Here is a 20561-nt window from a genome sequence, read left to right on the forward strand (position 1 = left end):
CGAGCCTTTCATCGAGGTGGGATAGTTGATCTCTGTGTGCTTTATTTTGCCCCCCCCCCCCCCCCCCCCCCCCATGTTCCCGTCACACTTTATCATCAAGAAACCGGATTGATCGGTCTGAGTCTTATTTACCCAACAGGATCAGGAGTTACCGCTCGGGATCGAGGCGAGTTCCGGGGTTTGGGTTTGGTTTTGTTCAGTTTTGGGGTTGTTTTTGTTTTGTCACGTTACCTCTCTTCTCGCTGTAGGGGTTTCTCGGGGAGACGCGTTATCTTTGTAAACCGGACGTTGCTTTCTCCAGGTTTTTCTGTTAATGGCAAAGAATGGAAATAGAATAAAGTTTTACTGATTTTGAGACAAAATGAACCCTTCCTCACGCCCTGTCTCTTCCTTCCCGCCGGTGGGGGGGCGGTGGTGGGGGCGCGCCGGTATCACGTGCCCGGAAGTAGCTGTACTCGGCGGCCTCGCTTCCGGCGGTGGGTGATGACGCAACGGCGGCGGCGGAAGGCGGAAGCGGCGGAGGGCGGCGGGAGCGGCCGGGGCCGGCAATGACCGAGTACAAGCTGGTGGTGGTGGGCGCTGGCGGCGTCGGGAAGAGCGCGCTCACCATCCAGCTCATCCAGAACCACTTCGTGGACGAGTACGACCCCACCATCGAGGTGAGCGGCGGCCCGGGCCGGGGCTGCTGGCGGGGCGGGGTGGGGCGGCCGCCGCTCGCTTTACTCGTTTGGTTCCTTTGGGGCTGTGACTGAAAGCAGCCGGTGACGGCCCCGCGCGGCCGGGCGGGGTGCGGAGGGGAAGCGGGAGAACCGAATCGGGGAACCAGAAGGATTCGGGCCACTGAGTTGTATTGATACCGAGCACCCATCAGTGTTACCTGTGTTAACGAGAAAAATGGGAGAAATAAGAGACAAGGGCGAGAGAAGGGTTTTTTCCCGTTATGCATCGGGCTGTGCTCGGAACAAGCCGTTGCACTGCAGCCCCTGCACGGCTCAGGAGCTGCAGGCACAAGTGGACCTGTAATCGCATGAATAACTGGTAAATGCAGTGCTGGAGAACGTTTGGACTTGATGAGCTTAAAAGGCTTTTCCAGCCTAGTTGGTTTTATGATTCTAATGTAATACCCGCATGTTGAGATAAGAGTAGTTTCTTGACTAAAGGGCTGTATAATAACAATGATAAGGAAAATAACGAGGGGAGGGAATATAAAACTAAAAGGGAAAATGAAAAAACAACAACAAGCACAAGTGATGCCCAATACAATTGCTCAGCACCTGCTGACCAATACCAAGCCCGACTCCAGCAGTGATCAGGCCTTTCTGGGTAACTCCCCCCAGTTTGTATACTGGGCATGATGTGCTGTGGTATGGAGTGCCCCTTTGGCTAGTTTGGGTCAGGTGTCCTGTCCCTGCTTCCTCCCGGCAGAGAAGGAATTCTCTAGGCAGAGAATTAACTCTGCTACAGCTGAAACCAAGACACTCTTTCAAAGCCTCCTTGCCTGTTGCACTCCTTGCTGCCCAAGGCAGGGTGCAGGTAGGCACAATGGCAACAAAAGAAGTCATCAATTGGTAGGCTGGAGATTCCAGTCATGGTGCTGCAGTGATGGTGTTTATTGTTTTTCTACCACTGAAGGAATTTCTTACAAACAGGGCTCTGCTTTTTAGTCAGAAAGGTTGAGAGGGATTAGAGCAACAATTTAATCCCTGACAGTTCTTAATACTGGTGTCTTTTTATCAGGCAGGGCTAGAAAAGCTCCTGATTCATGTTTCTCTTTATTCTTATTAGATTTGTTTTTCCTTAAAACTGCCCAAGGTGAACAGAAGTCGAGAAGTGCTTTACCCTGCAGTCTGCTTGTGTGTGTTCCAGGACTCGTACAGAAAGCAGGTGGTTATCGATGGCGAGACGTGCCTGTTGGACATCCTGGACACTGCAGGGCAGGAGGAGTACAGCGCCATGCGGGACCAGTACATGCGAACTGGGGAAGGATTCCTCTGTGTCTTTGCCATTAACAACAGTAAATCATTTGCTGATATTAACCTTTACAGGTATGACCAGGGGCTGTGCCACCGGAGCAGAGAGCGGAAAAGGCACAAGACCCATTTGCTCTTAAATCCAGTGACGAGTAAATAACAGATAAATATTAAATCTCTTGGTTATTTGAGAAAGCTTTTCAAGCTTATCTGTGTTCTTTGTCAATACTTGAGTAGTCTGTTGAGAATGGGGCACTTATCTGAGTGGTTGTTTTAAGCCAGTGACATTTAGAGCACACAGAACATGATCTCTAAGAAAATGGGCAAGGAGGCAAATGGTGGAGTTACATGTGGACAAGAAGATGAAATGTAGGAAACTATTTGACATATTGCTGTAGCTTAGAACCCCTGAGTCCTGTCCAGCTTTAGTAGCTATTTTTGTAGCACAAGGTTGGTTGAATACTGAGCTAAACAAGTCTTTATATTTAGAAAACAGTTCCTAACTTTTAAAAACTTGTCTTTTTTAAGAGAACAGATCAAGAGAGTGAAAGATTCGGATGACGTGCCAATGGTCCTAGTTGGGAACAAGTGTGATTTGCCCACGAGAACAGTAGACACAAAACAGGCTCAAGAATTAGCAAAAAGCTATGGAATCCCCTTCATAGAGACATCTGCTAAAACAAGACAGGTAAGATGCTTCTGTTCTTGTCTGACCTCTTCCTGCGTGATAAATGCAGAATGGTCTCACATTTTCCCATGTACTATGGGCAGCCACAGCTGCATGTCTGTAAAAAGAGCTTCATTCTTCCCTGTGAGGGTGGTGGGACACTGGCACAGGGTGCCCAGAGAAGCTGTGGCTGCCCCATCCCTGGCAGTGTTCAAGGCCAGGTTGGACACAGGGGCTTGGAGCAAGCTGCTCTAGTGGAAGGTGTCCCTGCCTGTGGCAGGGGTTGGAACTGGATGAGCTTTAAGATCCCGTCCAACGCAAACCATTTCATGATTCTATGATCTGCTCTTGCTAGGGCATGGTCAGACTGCCATTAGTCATCGCAGACTTGTTCAGTTTTCTTGACTTCTTAACAAAAGCTATTTATAAGATTATGTTTACAGAAGGATTTCCCCAGTGGACTAATAGGTTTGTTCAGAGCTGCACTGGATACAGGGCTCTGTCTGGTCAGCCTGGTTCTACCCACAGCAGTGTGGACTGAAGCAGAAAAGCTGCAGTTATTAAGCAGCAGCCAAGAAATCCTAAGAATCCTAAACCCAGAGATGATGAGTCAAGAAGTAATTTTCCTGCTCAGAGCCCCTCTACAGTTACAATTTGCCTTGTTTCCTTTGATGGCTGTTCCTCTGGGTGTTTGCCTCTGAGGAGGAGCCAAGAGTTTGGGACTTAAGCGCTAGTTTCTCCTTCTTATGAGCTATAGGATAAGTTGGCTACTACTCTTTCTATATGGGTAGGTCTTTCGACTATGTTAAGAGATTCTGGCATGCAAAGAATAGTCATCTCAAAAGCTTCAGGAAAGAAAATACTTTACCTGGATCCTTTGCATTCAGGGCGTGGAAGATGCTTTTTACACACTGGTGAGAGAGATCCGGCAGTACCGGATGAAAAAGCTCAACAGCAATGAGGATGGGAATCAAGGCTGCATGGGATTGTCCTGCATTGTGATGTGATAAGGTGAGCTTAATGTCAGTCGTTTATAACTGATCATTGTTGGTTTTTCTGTATCATTTTGTCAGTGTCTCCTTCCTTTGGGAAATCATTCTGACTATTTGGAGAATGTGTCATTTCTGTTTTATACACAAGAAGCACCTGAACTAGAAAGGGAACTTGCACAGTTCTGCAGTCACCGTTTGCTGGTGGTTGATTGACCCCTGAGCAGCTCGAGCTGCTTTGCTCTGGAGTATTTGCTGTTTGAAGATTAACCAAATAAACTAATGCAAGTAATGAACTTTAGGAGTTCCACAACTGAAATTCTTTCCAGCAGTTACCTCAAAGATGTTGCTCATCACCAGAAAAACAGGCAGATGAGTTCGGGACTGTTGCTCTGCACATCACAAGGTGGAGAGCAGCTAATTAGAGATACCTTTCTGTTCCAGATGCCAAGAATACGTGGTTCAGATGTAGCTGCTGGACAAGTTTCGATGCTACTGTGTTGCGTCTCGTGCTGATGCCCTGCAGTATTTTGGTGCCAGTGACCAGAATCTTGGTACCAGTTAATCAGCACAAGGTCCTTTTCTGTGCTCCATCTGAAGAGAACATCTGTGGCATCTACCTCCTTGCTCAGCTAACAGAGCAGTCGTATCTCTTGATGAACTGGGGTTCTTTTCTCACTGTGTTATCTGGGCTTGATCAAGAAGAAAACCAGTCGCAAGAAAAGTGAACTACAGAGACTAAATGCTGTGAAAAAGATGACACTTTACCTCTAGAGTAAAAAGCTAGAATCGATGTTTGTCCCCTTTCAATTGGATTCTGATTTGCAGCACTCTCAGAGGAGTAGCACTGATCGTTGCTTGGCAGCTTATGTCAGAAATGCTTTCGCCGCCATGGATGCTCCTGTCACGTATCAGATTGGTATCTGCTCTCTGTGCACCCCTGCAGTATATTTGCAACATCTCCTTTGTGCCAGGAGTACCACTAAACTGATCCTTCATTTTCTGTAATAAAAAGGAGTTCTCTTTCCTAACTTAAGTGCCTGTTTGCTAAGAAGATTGGAAGTTTTCCCTTGTTCCCTTGGGTTGAGGAAAACCCCAAAAACTGGAATTTCTTGGGAGCTTATTGTCTGAAGCAGGCAAGTCTTGTGTGGGTGATACCTTTACCTGACAGGATACTAATGAAAGAGTTCATAGACTGGAAGATCCAGCAGGCACTTGTAAGACTCTTGAACTAGGGAGGGGGACATCCTGCCTCTGTTTTTTACTTTCTTTGTAGGTGGAACTGTTTATATTGTTTTTCTGCAGCATTCAGATCTCTTCTGAGTTGGTCCAAATTAGTCAGATGTTCATTTTAACATTAACTGCCAGCATTTATGGGCAGCTTCTCAATAGTTAATCCAATAACCGGAGGTTAGAGAACTTGCACAGCTGTTACTCAGCTCTGTAACTTGCAGACTGCTTTATTCTGAATTACTTTCTTACCAGCAGACTGTAGAGCACAGTCTCTGCAAATTGTCTCTCTGTAAAATGTAGCTGGAGAGTCTCCGTGTCAGGGAGGGGTGTGGGATTTCAGGCTGACTCTGCTTGGTGCAGTGGTTGTCATGTACAGCAGGCTGAGGGGAGAAAGCAGTGAGCTGGAATAGAAACAGAGCTGGCTTCTGATTGCAGCATCCTTGCAAAATGAGGGAGGCAGTGAGTTCAGCAATGACTGAGCAGGAGGTGGTGTTTTACTGACGGGAATTCTTGGCTTGTTCTGAGAGAATTGTACACGAGAATTCCTGCATCAGCTGGGTGAGTTCTTCCTAGAACAACATGTCGTCACCTCATATAATAGAGATGTACAAGTGTGGTCACTGTTGCAAAACCTACCAGCATTCCTTGGAATGCTTTGTCTTTCCCCAGTTCTTGTGCTATGGGGTCAGCCAGTGTGTCCCACTGCAAAGCTGAATTCCCAGCTTGTATCTGGAGGTAAAGATTCTTCAGCCAACAGAGGGAGCATGCAGTCAGCCTGATGAGCCAGCGTGAGCAGAGACATTGCAAGAGGCTTAATTCAGTTTGGTGTCAGATTCGTACACCTTCACTTGGAGTTCTCAGTTTCAAATGGAAATTAGAAATCAGTGAATGCTGAGAGAAGAAATTGTTCCTTTTAATATTGCTCCCTCCACTACTTACATTCTTAATTCTCCTCTTGGAATGGAAGAGGCTCAATCTGCATCAGGTTTTCTTTATCAGTGATAATCCTTATAAGTACTTTTTGCAGTTTGTTTTACCCGTGACTGATGGGACACTGATGAAAAGCTGAACCCACAATGTTTTCACACAACACATTATTTTCCAGCAACACACACAAATGGTGACTCAAGTTGAGTTCATCTGAAGATGATCTCATGCCTGCAAGTTGAATGTGACAGAACTACCCTCACTGCAAGCTGTAAGCAGCAAGCAGGGTTTATTTGGTGCAAGAAGAGAAGTGACTGATGAAAGCATTCAGCACTGTGGCAGCAGATGACTGTCTGCTTCTAAAGACACAAGTGGCACGCTGTTTTCTACTTAATAAATTGCATCTGGAAAACGGCAGCTTTTGGGATACACATCTCGTTGCACAGGAGAGGCAGCAGTGTGGAGTTTGCACTATGTTTGAATGGTGAGATCTTGTCGTCTGGCTACATTGATGGGTTTTGCTTATTGAGAAACTTGGGAGTTTCTTTCCTGGCAAACAGGATTGCAGAGGTCAGAGCCTGTGACCATGGGAAACCTTTTTCATTTGGCATTGGATGTTTGGAGGTGGTATAGTCATATATGGAAAACTGTTTCTTTTTGGATGAAGGTTCATCACCATAACTCCCCATTGCAGGGCATGTTATAGTTGTCATTCCAAAATCTACTAGCTGTGAAAAATCCACAAGTTGTGAATTCTCAGAGTTGTTTGAGAACTGGCAAACGCATCTGCCTTGTCTTTGGGGTTCCCTTTCTCTTGGCCTGTATAAAATCTTAGAAGTGAAGATGATCTGGTAAAGATGGGTCAGTGTGGATTCACCTATGGAGCCTTAGAGGGGATGCTGCAGAGCTGACCTACACAGGCTGTGCTCCCTCCCATCTGCGTGATTTTAGTTTCAGATGTACAGTGATACAAACTCAGGGTTTGTGCTTCATTTCCAGCTGTCTGTAAGAGATCCCTGGTTTTGGTGGCAGCTGAGAGAGAACTGTGGAAGGACAAACACCCAAGAACTTTGGGGGAAATGATTCAGACTTTAAGCACAGAAGTTTTTGCACAAGTCCCTGGGAAAGGGGGGTTTGTAAATTTAGTCCAGATGTTATTTAGAACTAACAGCAAAACCGTGTGGTGGTGCCAGGTGAACTGCCCCATCCTGCCGGGGGAAATGGGCAGGAACAACTTAGAGGTAAAATACAACAAAAGGGTCAAGTTCTTGTTGAAAAATTACAAGTGCCAATAAGAAAACAAAGGTTCCTGTTGTTATGGCCCATGAGCAGCTGTTTAACTGTGAGATAGTGGAACTCGGTGGCTTGTTCCTGTTTGTGTCCCCACACCGTGGTCTTGTGCAAACAACACTGCTCAGATTTTGTTCTTTCTGCTGTCAGCTGGACTTTGGATGGTCACGGTGATGCTCCAGCCATCAGAGCTTAGTGCAGTGACTTAGAACTGGATTTCAAGCAGCTTCAAGCCTATGTGGGGAAGGAGAGTAGTGGAAGTTTGAATTACGTGGTCCTCTGTACTCCCCAAGCCTTGAGTGAGCGTTTGTGTGTAACTTCCAGGATTGTAGGGAACTGTTGGGGTCTGGACTTCTTATTCAAGGGCTAATTTGTTGTTACTTTGTATAATTATTTGCTTCCAATAATGCATCTCATTTGGTTTGAATTGAAGTAAATTATTTTGCTTCTTAAATAACTTTTTTAAATAATAAAACTTTGAATTCTTTGGTTGTTTCTTTTGTTGGAGGTGAGCTGGGCATGGGGTCCACAACTGGCTCACAGAAAGCTTACCATGATACTCTCTGCTTTCCCTGTGGGATCTGGGTTTACTTGTATTGTCCCTTCTGCAACTGTATTTGTATGTTCACTACAGCATGAACAAGCAGTGAGAGTAGCTTTGAGATGTGCCATGGGCTTGTTCCACAGTCCAGTTTTAGTGACTTCACCAGTCTGTGCATGTCTTGAGTTAGTGCTGAGTGTCTACATTTGCAGTGGGGTCCCTCATCCTACTTTTGCTGTATTTGCCCTTGGAAAGGATGATTGCTGAGTCAGAAAGGGGGAGGAGGAATTTCTTTACTTGGCATTCCAAGAGTGAAATCACCTATAAAGTTGTTACTGTGTCCAAATCATGCTTTTAAGATGCTTAATTCAGTCTTCTAAAATACATCCCTTTTGGCTTTCTTCCTGCAATAAGGGGTTGGACCATGCAGTAAGTGTGCTTTGAATGTGTTTCTCCTAAGACATTGTGTCAGGCCTCTGGAAACTCAGACTCCGGTCTGTTTTCTTTGCAAGAAACTTAAGAAGAGGGTATAAAACTCCCTGCACTGTGTAGCTGCAGTAGTAGCTGCCTGGTCCAAAAGGAGAGATTCTGAATATACAGATGAGTGCTTAAAAGCAAGGGATTTTCCTGGCTTGTTAGGAAAGCTTTCCTCCACTATGAAGGTTAGCTGTGACAATCTGCTCCTACAAACTAGCTCACACCTGAAGGATTTCCTGACTTAGGCTGCCCTCCAGAGCAGATGTTGATTTAAACAGCCCTGGAGCGATCTGTGTAGGGAATGACTAAGGGAATGTAGGGAGAGAACTTGCTGAGGCTCCTTTGCAAGGAGCTGTTGGTCAAAGGCACAGCACATCCGGGCATGATGGGATTTCCCCCTCTGTTAATACTTTTCCTCTTCAGGAATTGAAACCATTTTCTCGCAACACTTGGTCCCAGGCTTCTACGGGGACAGTTTCCCCTGTGCCAGGGCTGCTCCGCTGGGCTTTTGGGAACCTTCAGCTCCAAAGTTCTGGCATTTTCCTTTGACCACACTGGGGTGGGATGGAGGCAGCTCAGATAGAAAGATGGGGAGGGGGTGGGGCTAGAGCTGCTCTGAAGCCTCGGGGTGTGAATCACTTTGCAGTTGAGAAAGAGCAAGAAGATGGCTTGTTTGTACTCAGTACTTCAGCCTAAAGAGGCTCAGATCTAACTTTAGCACCATATACTCAAGCTTTACTCATATTTCTACCATGAACCCAACTACATTGACCCCGTGATTAAAAAAGCTGTGGGATCAAGAGACCTCCTGAGAAGGGGTGACGCCGGCACCCTAAAGGTTAGCTTTGGTTTCAGATGTGAATCCCAAGGTCTTGATCTATCCAGAAAGGTCCCTGTGGGGGAGCAAAGCAGCAGGAGCCAATTATTATTGACCTTAAATGAAACAGATACACAATAACCTGGTGTTGGGGGCTCAGAATCTGGGGAGTAAGAACAAGAGTAATTCAGAAACTGAAGACTGCTACCGGCAGGTATGAGACCAGGTATTAGAGATGAAGACTGGCAGCATCCCACCTTTGCCCTGTTGGCTGCACCCCCAAATATTGGAAGGGGGGGAATCTATTTATATTCTTGGGATTCTATGAACATGTGGGAAGCAGAGCTAAAACTCCCTCAATTCTAGAGAATCTCTTCATTGTAACCCAGCACATTTGAAGTTGTGCACATCAAATAGTGATCCTTGCGAGTTTCTGGATTCCTTGGATGTTATCTGATGCTGGGCCAGGTCTCAGCTCATCTGACGTCACTGGAGAGTTGTGCTAGGAGCTTCCCATGTGCCTACAGCCAAAATTTATACTGGTTATTTCTAGATCTGGATCTTATTCAAGTCACTCATTCCAGCCGCCACTGAGGACAAAGCCTTTTCACAGCTGTTCCTACGCCATCCAGCACAGGAAGCCTTTACGTGCACATACACTTCCAACCAGTGTTGGCTTTTCCAGGAGTGCTGGTTTTTCTGTTCCTTTTAGTGTTATGACCAAAGTCCCATTGAACTGAGCAGCGAGCTTCTGCTGCCTGTAGACCAGATGCTTTGCTTGGCCTGTCCTGATTTCAGTGCAGTTCGTCAGCTCCAGCAAGAAGTGAAGTAGAAACAAACAGGAAAAGACTGTTTCAAATCAAAGCTATTGTATCCCTCTGACCTGGTCAGGGTTTTCCGCCTCCCACCAGGAAGCTGAGCTGAGTCAGGAGCTCACGGTTACCCTGGCAATATCCAGTGCACTACAAATTGTGGTCATTTCCTTCAGATGGGAGCTGTTTTCCAGCTTCATGAGAGATCTGATGTAGATTTGAGGAGACCCTAAAGGACTGGGTACAGCCCTCAATGCCTGGATGCTAGGAAGAATCTACTTAAAGCAAGCAGAAGTACTTCCCAGACTGAAAGCCTGCTCTGCTGCATCCAGCCACTATGTATAGCTTAAACCAGCAGTTTCTTGCCACACCTTCGGTTGTACTAATTGCTGCTGTCTGTGAGATACACCTTGTTTATGGCTCACCACATACAGAACTGATGATCACCCGTACTATTATGATACACAGTTTTATAACAGCAGTTCCTGAAAAGCTCCAGAAGAAAACACAGTTCCATGAACTTCCCTTTTGTTTGATCGATTCAGCTGGGAAGATGTGAGGACATTTCCTTTGCTGAAAGCCCTCTCAGGAAACACCTCTCTGAGCAGCGCACCAGTTAGTGAGAGCACATCATTTGTACCCATCGCCTGTGCTGATGAAAAGAATGCAAACCTCAGCCTACTCTGCTAAATATAAAATGAAAGCCTCAGTTAAAGAAGTTAAATTTGAGCCCTGGCTTCACCTGTTTCAGTGCAAGTGCTTATGGCTGCACTTTAAATAGGCTTAGAGCTGACCTCCCTTCTCCTTTTAGAGCAGGAGAGTCTGATTACAGGCAAGGGAAAGGAGTGAAATCAGTGAGGGACTGCTGTGCAATCAGTCACCTGCTTGTGCTGTTATAGTAGGGTGTTACTTGAGCCTCTGCAGACTTGCTGCAAAGATGTCCCAGCTGAAAATCCCAGGTAGGTCTGAAACTGCAGGTAGTGAGGGCAAGAACCACTGGGCAGGCTGGAGCCCCTGTGGGTCTGATGGTACCTGTGCAGCCCAGGGAACCTCACTGGGGGCTTTGAGTGGTTTTCTTCCTGTTTGGATGGTGCAGCAAAGAAACATTATTGCTTAGGCCAGGTTGGATGGGGCTTGGAGCAAGCTGCTCTAGTGGAAGGTGTCCCTGCCCATGGCAGGGGGTTGGAACTGGATGAACTTCAAGGTCCCTTCCAACCCAAACCAGTCTGGGATTGTTTAAATCTTGCTCTGCTTGTACTGAATAAAAATGCTGTCTCTCCTGCCGTGCACTGGATCCTGTAACAACACCATTAAATCACTGTGGAAGGGGGCAGAGGGGTTTCAGGAGTCTCTGGTCAACCTGGCTAAGCTCAGATGATGTGGGGTGCTGCAGTCCCAAGGGAGGGGGAACACGAGCTGGGCAGCGGGCGTAGGGCCAGCCAGGCTGTGCAGAGCAGCACAGAGGCACATGTGATGCCATTGCAGAGGAATATCAGCACCAAACAGTTCTGATAAGAGGAGGTTAGAATTGCAGTGCTGTGTGGTGTGATAGACACTGTCCTGCTGTGTGAAGCTTGTATCAAAGCCTGGCCCTGCAACACCAGTGGGAGTTTGTTGACCTTCATGAGTGTCATTTTCATCCACTAAAGAGAGGAAAGGTCAAAGCAGGCATTTCTGGGATGCTTAGTTTGCAAATGAATATATGGAGTTCAAGTGCCGTGAGTGCATGTTCTGCCAGCTGTGCTTTGGCAAGTCAGCAGCTGGTGACTTGTGATGCCAGAGCTCCAGTCTGAGTTAGCTGAGTCAAATGCAAAGGGCATGAGTTGCACCCCAAAATATTGATTCCACACTATAACTGTGCATGAAAATCTGTGCAACCGTCTCAGCAATTTGATCCCATTTGTGGGTAAGTGGAGATGCGACTGCAAGCGGCTGGGGGATGAACTTTAGCATCTCTGACGTTCCCATCCACCCTGATCTTCACGAAGGAGATGGATGAAAAAAACAGCAAAGCAGCGCCAGTGCTCTGAATCACTGAAACGTTTGCTCTCTGTTAAGCAGGAGAATGCAGCTCTGCACTCATCAGTTCTTCCTGTGCTTTTCTGCATCCCCAGGTGTAGGGAGAGACGTTCTAAGACAGCTCAGTGTTATTAGATGATTGGGTATCTGGTAGTTGCTTATGATGTTGACTGAGGTGATGGAGATTCTAGGAACTGCTGTTCCCTTGAAGAGCTGCAGTGCAGAAGCTCTGCCAAAGAGCTCAGGTCTGATGGCATCTGCCATGTGGTTCATTGTGCTGCACACACCATTGGGGTGCTATTGTGGAACAGTCAACACAGAACTTCCATCTTTATATTGTACAAAGTGACAAGTTCTGTTCTTTCTTTTGCAAGTGGAAGGCCTTGGCTAAACTTGTCCTTCACTCACCTCTTTATAATCACTGATGTGATGATTAGGCAAAAAGGCTTAAAGTTTGAAGAGCTGATCATGTGTTTCGTTTTGTTTCTGTTTTATCTCAAACAGCAGAAGACAAAGGTGAGTATTTCCAGGCTTTTTGTATGCTCTTCTGTGTTACTGCCTAGACATGATCACTGGAAACAAGCAGGGGTTACAGGATCATGGTGATGTGCCAGCAGCTGGAGAAGGTGCTGTTTTTCAGCAGTGCCAGCTGTGCTCCTCACTCCTCCATGGAATGGTTCCAGTTTTCTGCTCCTTTGCTATACAAAGCTGTTTGTTAAACATTGTCCTTGCAGCCCTGAGCTCCTGCTCAGGAGATAAACATTTCATAAAGGAGTTCTTTCCACTGTGGCAAGAAATGAAACATTTTGCAGTTTCCCTTGAGCCTCTTCACACCTTTGTTGTTTATTTGGTTGGTTTTCCCTTTTTCTTAACAGAGATCCAGCCTAAAGTAACTTCTTTTAAATTTACTTTAGGTTGGAGCATCCTGCTCCAAGAAGATTTGATCCATGAGGGGACAGATCCAGTGTTTCACCTCATTTATTCACATTGTCAGTCCTGTCTGCTTCGGTTGTCGTCTGCTGACTGTGTCCTGTAACTGAGATGTCAGTGGTGTCCTCTGTCATTCAGCATCTTTCCTCGCTACGCTTCATGCTGAGCTGCCAGCTGCTGGCAAAACCTGCGCCATTACTGTCCAAACATGCACTTCCAGAAGCTGGTACCACAAGAGCCCTTGAGGTTCATGTGTTACGGTATTTTTTTGGCAGTAGAAGAGCTTTTAACCTTCTTTCTCTTTCTTCATAATGCTCAAGTCAACCTTATATCAGTGGTGGCTTTCATAGGGGCATGTTAGCTGGCACCCTTGCAGCACACTGCACATGGTGGGCTGAGAGGGTTCTCCAGCTAGGAGCTCTTCAGCTGCACGGTGACGGGGGAGCTAAGTGCTTGAGCTACTGGTTCTGTCTGTCTCCATCTGTACCTCATCATCATCATGACTGGATGCCTTGTGGAGCAAGTGGGTCTTCAGCTTCCTACAGCTGTAAGGGCTCTGCCAATCTTCCCTTGTCTCTGTGCATGCTCTTATCAGTGCCCTTTGCAAGGACTGGCTGCTTTCTGGGCCTTTTGTGCCACTCTTGGACTGTGGTTTGTACCAGAGGTATCCAGGTATGTCTCCAGCCCTCCATATGTGCCTCAGGCTCTGTTAAGCTTGTTGCAAACTTTAGAGTCTTGCACGCATCATGGAGGTGTAGGTGTCCTAAGGACACCTCTTAGCTGAGAACTAAAATGCTGCATGGGGCTGTTACGGTGGCTGCAAACCAGATGCCTGTGTGACCTTGCACTCTTCTTCTCCTTTCAGAGATGGATGAGGCATTGCGCTCCTTTGCAGAGAAGGTCTTTGCCTCTGAGGTGAAAGATGAGGAGACCAGGCAAGAGATCTCTCCTTTTGATGTGGAAGAGATCTGTCCCATCTCACGCCAGGAGATGAGAGAATACATGATACTTCAGGAGAGCGTTGTCAAATCAGAAAAGCGGTGAGCAACAACCAGGGCAATTGGGGAAAGGAGAGGAGTGTTGTCTGCACGTCCCGAGCCAGAGCTGGGGAACATAAATCAGTGCCTGTGAAAACAGCTCACACCACCCCTGGGATAAATCCTTGGTAATCCCAGGGCATCTCTCAGGTACCTCAGGGTTTCCTCTCCAACTGTTGCCACTGTTGGACAGAAGGACACCCATGGCCTGTTTCTTAGGTGTCAGCACAGCAATGGCCACGGAGCTGCTGGAGAGGGAGGCTTGGAGACCTTTCTCTGGAAAGGTGCAACTTCTAAAGACCATGCTGGAGAGTCTGTGGCTGCTATGTGTGCTGTGACCCCTACTCCTGGCACTGCCTGTTGGAGATGCTTAGAAAGCACCAGTGAGATGGTTTATGTAGTGCACAGCTGGAATGTGGCTGTGGTCAGTGCTGTGTGCCTGAGGTTCTCCTACCTGGCAGGAAGAAGCACTTGTTCCGCATGAAGACGATTGCATTGGCAGTGCCTGTGGCTCAGAAGTCTGTAACCAAACTATCCACTATCGAAGACGTCATCTCCACCTCTGCCTTGTACCAGACTGTGCCTGACTTCCAGCGGGTACAGATCACAGGGGATTATGCCTCTGGGGTAGGTACTTGCATGGCTATACCCTTCCCCACACTGACCACCACCTCATACAGTCACTGCCTGTCCCTCAGTAGAGCCCAGTGTCATTGGAGTCTGTATGAGTTGCAGTGGGGTTAGTCTGTGTCTCCCAGCTCAGTTTGTGTCCCATGAGCATCTCATGGCACCCTGCTGTGTCCCTTTAAGATCCATAACTGAATTCCTTAGTTGGAGCCTGTGGAGTGCTGCATGTTCCCCATGGGGTTGTCTGGACAGGGCAGAGGGGAGGGCATGGCAGGATGGGCTATGCTCATTCTGTTGTAGCCTGCACTTGCTTGCACGCAACTGTCTGAGATCTGTGCATGTTACAGAATCCCAGAACAGTTGAAGTTGCTGCACAGTATTCTCAATGCTGCTCCACTCAGACTTCTCCTGACTGCCCAAAGCACTTGCCTGTGCAGTAAATCAGAAATTATTGACATTAGGTCAGTGTATGTTGTTGGTCTTGCTTCAGTTACAGCCTGTGCTCCAAAAATAGCTTCGAGTGTTTTGCCCAGACCTTGCTTCCATCTCAGTTTGCAGTGAGGAATGTAAAAGATGATGACAGGGGAAATTCACTGGTTCTGGCACGAGGAAATTCACTTTGCCATGTCTAGGACTCTGCCTATCATCAACACCTTTCACTAGAGCAGGTTGCTCTAATCCCCATCCAGCCTGGCCTTGAGCACTGTGAATTGCTGTGAATAAAATTGTCCTCTTTCTCTTAGTGCACCAGGTATCTCTCAGGCAGGTAGGCTCCCTCGTGAGGTTGTTTCAGCACCAACTCTCTTGCAGGTGACAGTGGAAGATTTTGAAGTTGTCTGCAAGGGCCTGTACCGTGCGCTGTGCATCCGGGAGAAGCACATGCAGCAGTCAATGCAGAGGTTCCCCAGGACCCCGTCCCAGTACCTGCGCACTATCGAGGGCGAGGTCTGGAGGGCGAGTGATGCTGGCCCAGGCCCATGTAGGTACTTGGGGGATTTCCTCTCTGGCTTCACTATGGGGTGGGCAGGGTTGTTGGGAGTGCTGCACAGGAGAGTTGCTTTTGCCCCGGTCTCCTCTTCAGTGGCAGTGGCAGGGATGTCTCTGCCCTCTGCCTGTGGTGGAGGAGCAGGGCAGGCTCATGGGGTTTTGGCTGCTGGCAGCATGTGCCTCATGATATTGTCCTTTTGGTTCAGTGTTCACCCCGCCAGTGAAGGATGGAGAGGATCCCTTTGACATGGGGAATCTCGGTGAGGACCTGGGATACCACATTCAGATGAAGGATGGTGTAGTTTACGTCTATGAAGACAAGGCAGCAGCTGACAGAAATGAGCCAAAGGATCTGCCCTACCCCAGCCTTGAGCACTTCGTTGATGACATGAACTTCCTCTTGGCCCTGATTGCACAGGGGCCTGTGTAAGTGCACAACCCAGCACTGCTGGATGCAGCTGAACAGGTCCTGCCTCAGCAGGCAGAAGGAGGTCAGAGGGAGGAACCTGGGCAGAGGGAGGAACCCCTGATGACATACCTGCAGCCTGCTGGTTTCCAAAGTGTCCTTGGCCCTTGTCATCCATCTTGATTGGGGTCTTAAGCAAAACCAGCATTGAGGGATTGGAGACACACTCCGCAGGTATGCTCACAGCTGGCCAGGCCTTCCTTTGAAGCTCTGTAATAGAGCCAGGAGAAGCACCTTAGGGAAGCAGGGCTAGGCTAGCATGAGCAATTCCACCTCAGGAGAAAGCTGCATCCCAGTGTTTGATGTACCATACTCCTGTGTTGAGGGGGAAGGAGCCCAGTCACTGTTCTGCCCTTTGCTTTCACTAGTAAGACCTATGCTCATCGGCGCCTGAAGTTCCTCTCATCCAAGTTCCAATTGCATGAAATGCTAAATGAGATGGATGAAATCAAAGAGCTGAAGAACAACCCCCACAGGGATTTCTACAACTGCCGGAAGGTAAATGGCAAAGCTTAGAGCCCTGGTGACTTTGCAGATAAGCTGTCTGGGTGCATTCCCCACCCTGACAACTGCATATTAGAGTCAAGGTCTGTGGCACCTACACTGTTGAAACTAGGTAGCTGTCCCTCTGGTTTCTCAGGTGGACACACACATCCATGCTGCAGCCTGCATGAGCCAGAAGCATCTTTTACGTTTTATCAAGAAATCCTACTTTGTGGATGCTGACCGCATAGTTTATGATGCCAAGGGCAAACAGCTTACCCTGAAACAGCTTTTCCAGCAGCTCAATCTGCATCCCTATGACCTGACAGTGGATTCCCTGGATGTCCATGCTGTAAGTGGTAGGGCATTTACTGTAAGACCACTCTCAGGTCACATTTACCCACCCCTGTAGGCACAGCGCTTCCCGTCCCGTGTACCCATGACATCTTAGTGATTGTGGCAGGATGCAGCAGCTCCTGGCTTCACCATTTTGGGTTGTTTGGATCAGGGGTGTGTGTAGCCTTTACCCTGACCCTCCCCTCCCCAGGGACGTCAGACATTCCAGCGCTTTGACAAGTTCAATGACAAGTACAACCCCGTGGGTGCCAGTGAGCTGCGTGACCTCTATCTGAAAACAGACAATGCTATCGATGGCGAGTACTTTGCTACTATCATCAAGGTGAGAATACAGAGAAGAAGAGCACAGTTAAGCTGCGGTGCTGCTGTGCTCAGAGGCTGGAGGGTCCCCAGGCAACTGCATCCTGGTTTGCAGGAGGTTGGATCTGACTTGGAGGATGCCAAGTACCAATACGCGGAGCCTCGCCTCTCAATCTATGGGCGATCAGCTGAGGAGTGGCACAAGCTAGCCAGCTGGTTCACCAAACACCGTGTCTATTCCCCCAACATGAAGTGGATGATCCAAGTACCCAGGATTTAGTATGTGCTGCGGGTCCGAGAGAGCCCTGTGCCTTATCATAGACTAGTTTGGGTTGGAAGGGACCTCAAAGCTCCTCCAGCTCCAACCCCTGCCACGGGCAGGGACCCCTTCCACTGGAGCAGCTTGCTCCAAGCCCCTGTGTCCAACCTGGCCTTGAACACTGCCAGGGATGGGGCAGCCACAGCTTCTCTGGGCACCCTCAGCACCCTCACAGGGAAGAGCTTCTGCCTAAGAGCTCATCTCAGTCTCCCCTCGGGCAGGTTAAAGCCATTCCCCTTGGCCTGTCCCTACAGGTCCTTGGCCAAAGCCCCTCTCCAGGTTTCCTGTAACCCCTTTAGGCACTGGAGCTGCTCTGAGGTCTCCCCAGAGCCTTCTCCTCTCCAGGCTGAACAAGTGCACTCTATCTCATTTTTTATCCTGAAGGGATTGTGGGGACAGTGGGACATATTCCTCTGCTAGCAGCTGATCCCTGTCTGTGTCCACAGTGATGTATTCAGGTCTAAGAATTTCCTCCCACACTTTGGGAAAATGCTGGAAAATATCTTTGTCCCTTTGTTTGAGGCAACTGTCAACCCTCAAGCCCACAAACAACTCAGTGTCTTTCTACGCCACGTGAGTGCCACCTGATGATGTTGTCGGGGTGTGATGAACATTCACTTTCCTGTTTGTGCATAAGAAATGGGGTATTACCCTTGGAAAATGTCACTGGGGCCTTGTGGCCAGTCGGGGGTGGAACAGGGCTACAGGCTGCAGCGGGGTGATGGCAGGCTGCAGTGGGGCAGGTGAGCTGGTCTGCCTGGGCAAGAGGAGGGGGGCAGCTTTGAGATGCAGCTTCTCTGTTGCCTTGCCAAGCAGATCACTGGCTTCGACAGCGTGGATGATGAATCCAAGCATAGTGGACACATGTTCTGCACTAAAAGCCCAAAGCCAGAGCAATGGACTTCGGAGAAGAACCCATCCTACACCTATTATTTATATTACATGTATGCCAACATCCTGGTGCTGAATAACCTACGCAGGTGAGGCCCAGGTTCTGCTAAGGGACGTGTGATGGGTTGGCAGAAGCAGGGCTGCCTCATGAGTTGTCTCAGCTGTTTGGTTGTTGGTGTGGAAAAAGTGGGGCCCCCCATGGTCTGCCACCAGTGTAGTTTGGAGCTTTATGTCCCAGAGCCATCCAAACACTCCTCTGTAGGAAGTGTGATGAACTGGGGTGAAAACTTTGGAGTTGCAGAGATGCATCTATTGCATGCACAGATCATAGACTCCCAGCCTGGTTTGTGTTGGAAGGGCACTTAAAGCTCATCCAGTTCCAAACCCGTGCCACAGGCAGAGACACCTTCCCTAGAGCAGCTTGCTCAAGATGAGGAATGATGACAAGTAATGTGCTCCTAGGTCAAACTGGATTCTTGGGGACTCACTGCTAGGGGGAGAGCTGGACCTGAAGTCAGGGAATCTTGCATCACAGCCACCTACCCCTGCTGCTTGCTTGCTCTGAGTTCTTCTTCCATGTGCTTAGGCAGCGTGGCATGAACACGTTCCTCTTCCGTCCACACTGTGGGGAAGCCGGGGCCATCACACATCTGCTTACAGCCTTCATGACAGCAGATAACATCTCGCACGGTCTCAACCTCAAGAAGGTAAGTGGAGTAGTCTGTCACAGAGCAGCCCAGGCATGGCAGAGGAGCATATGTACGCAGCTGGCATCCACTGTAGCTGTGTTAATTGCACCTCTGCTTTAGACTGCCTGGCTTCAGGCAGATGTTACATGATTCTGTGGGTTCCTCGAGGCATGGAGGGATGTTCTCCAAGCATGTTTGGGGATGTAGCTGAGGAACATTCAGATTTCAGTGGTTCAGCCTCACAGACCTATCACTGGATATGTCTGTTATCACTGGAGCCAGATGAGTTCTGAAATCAGACAGGTTTCAACTCACTTGGCCTAATGTGCTCCTGGAGAACTGCTCCCTTGCCTGTCTCTTGCATATGTGAACTCTCTTCATTGGATTTTCTAGCTGGGGCACTGGGCTGATTGAGGAGAGACCCCAGAAAGGTGAAGGACACAGCAACTGTATTCCTAACCTGGCAACTCTGCTCTTCTTTGCAGGCCCCTGTGTTGCAGTACCTGTACTTCCTTGCCCAGATTCCCATTGCTATGTCCCCACTCAGCAACAACAGCCTCTTCCTGGAGTACGCAAAGAACCCATTGCCTGACTACCACAAGAGGGGCCTCATGGTGTCCCTTTCTACAGATGACCCCATGCAGTTCCATTATACCAAGGTACAGCGGGAGCTGGGCTCGTTTCTCTGGGAAGCCAGCAGTGTTTGCAGAGGGTCCAGTGTGCTGGGGTGGCCCTGGCTGCAGTGGTGCCTCTAACACAGCCTGTGCCTGCAGGAAGCCCTCATGGAGGAGTACGCCATCGCTGCCCAGGTCTTCAAGCTCAGCACCTGTGACATGTGCGAAATTGCCAGGAACAGTGTCCTGCAGTGCGGCCTGTCCCATGAGGTGGGTGCTCCTCTAGGGGACCCAGAGGCCTGGGGATGAGGACCAGGTCTGCAGCACATGGAATCTGATACTGGTTTGGGTTGGAAGGGACCTTAAAGCTCCTCCAGCTCCAACCCCTGCCACGGGCAGGGACCCGTTCCACTGGAGCAGCTTGCTCCAAGCCCCTGTGTCCAACCTGGCCTTGAACACTGCCAGGGATACAGGGGCAGCCACAGCTTCTCTGGGCACCCTGTGCCAGCGCCTCAGCACCCTCACAGGGAAGAGCTTCTGCCTAAGAGCTCATCTCAGTCTCCCCTCTGGCAGGTTCAAGCCATTCCCCTTGGCCTGTCCCTACAGGCCCTTGTCCCAAGCCCCTCTCCAGCTTTCCTGCAGCCCCTTTAGGCCCTGGAAGCTGCTCTGAGGTCTCCCCTTCAGGAGCCTTCTCTTCTCCAGGCTGAACAGCCCCAGTGTTCTCAGCCTGTCTCCAGCTCCTGATCATCCTCGTGGCCTCCTCTGGACTTGCTCCAACAGCTCCATGTCCTTATGCTGCAAGGGGGGTCTCAACGCTCCAGGCTGTGCTCAGGGCAGGGCGCTGAGGGCGCCTCAGGGCTCTGCAGCACTTGTCCTGTTCTCTGACAGGAGAAAGCCAAGGTCCTGGGTGAAAACTACCAGGAAGAGGGGCCTCAAGGCAACGACATCCGGAAGACGAACGTGGCTCAGATCCGCGTGGCCTATCGCTACGAGACCTGGTGCTACGAGCTCAACCTCATCGCCGAATGCCTCAAGAACGACTAGGGCCGGGGTCGGACCCGGGAGGAGGCGGACCGGGGGCGGGGTTGGACCGGAGAGGGCCGGACCGGGCCGCGCAGT

General features: G+C 49.0%; 2 protein-coding genes across 2 annotated transcripts; both read left to right on the top strand.

Annotated features, from left to right (window-relative positions):
- The first annotated feature begins 431 nt into the window (after positions 1-431).
- Positions 432-4657, top strand: NRAS (NRAS proto-oncogene, GTPase). Its single transcript, XM_080632833.1, has 5 exons — positions 432-659; positions 1867-2045; positions 2499-2658; positions 3525-3648; positions 4071-4657. Exons 1-4 carry the CDS (start codon positions 549-551, stop codon positions 3642-3644), a joined length of 570 nt encoding a protein of 189 aa, XP_080488959.1. The 5' UTR covers positions 432-548; the 3' UTR covers positions 3645-3648; positions 4071-4657.
- Positions 4658-13539: 8882 nt separating this feature from the next.
- AMPD1 (adenosine monophosphate deaminase 1) lies at positions 13540-20486 on the top strand (the record flags this gene model as incomplete). The annotated part of the gene is made up of 14 exons (XM_080632829.1): positions 13540-13712; positions 14171-14336; positions 15147-15315; positions 15530-15749; positions 16158-16287; positions 16430-16624; positions 16820-16951; positions 17045-17208; positions 17695-17821; positions 18065-18228; positions 18726-18846; positions 19314-19487; positions 19602-19712; positions 20331-20486. 14 exons carry the CDS (start codon positions 13540-13542, stop codon positions 20484-20486), a joined length of 2202 nt encoding a protein of 733 aa, XP_080488955.1.
- Between the last annotated feature and the right edge of the window lie 75 nt (positions 20487-20561).

This window comes from Psittacula echo (assembly GCF_963264785.1).
Source record: "Psittacula echo genome assembly, chromosome: 22".
In the NCBI taxonomy this organism is placed as follows: Eukaryota; Metazoa; Chordata; class Aves; order Psittaciformes; family Psittacidae; genus Psittacula; species Psittacula echo.

What these genes read in the sequence shown, in the direction of transcription:
- NRAS (XM_080632833.1), top strand. Translation starts at nt 549, where the DNA reads ATGACCGAGTACAAGCTGGTGGTGGTGGGCGCTGGCGGCGTCGGGAAG. An exon ending in AGTACGACCCCACCATCGAG is followed by an intron (nt 660 to 1,866) that starts GTGAGCGGCGGC and finishes TGTGTGTTCCAG; the next exon opens with GACTCGTACAGAAAGCAGGT. An exon ending in CATCTGCTAAAACAAGACAG is followed by an intron (nt 2,659 to 3,524) that starts GTAAGATGCTTC and finishes CTTTGCATTCAG; the next exon opens with GGCGTGGAAGATGCTTTTTA.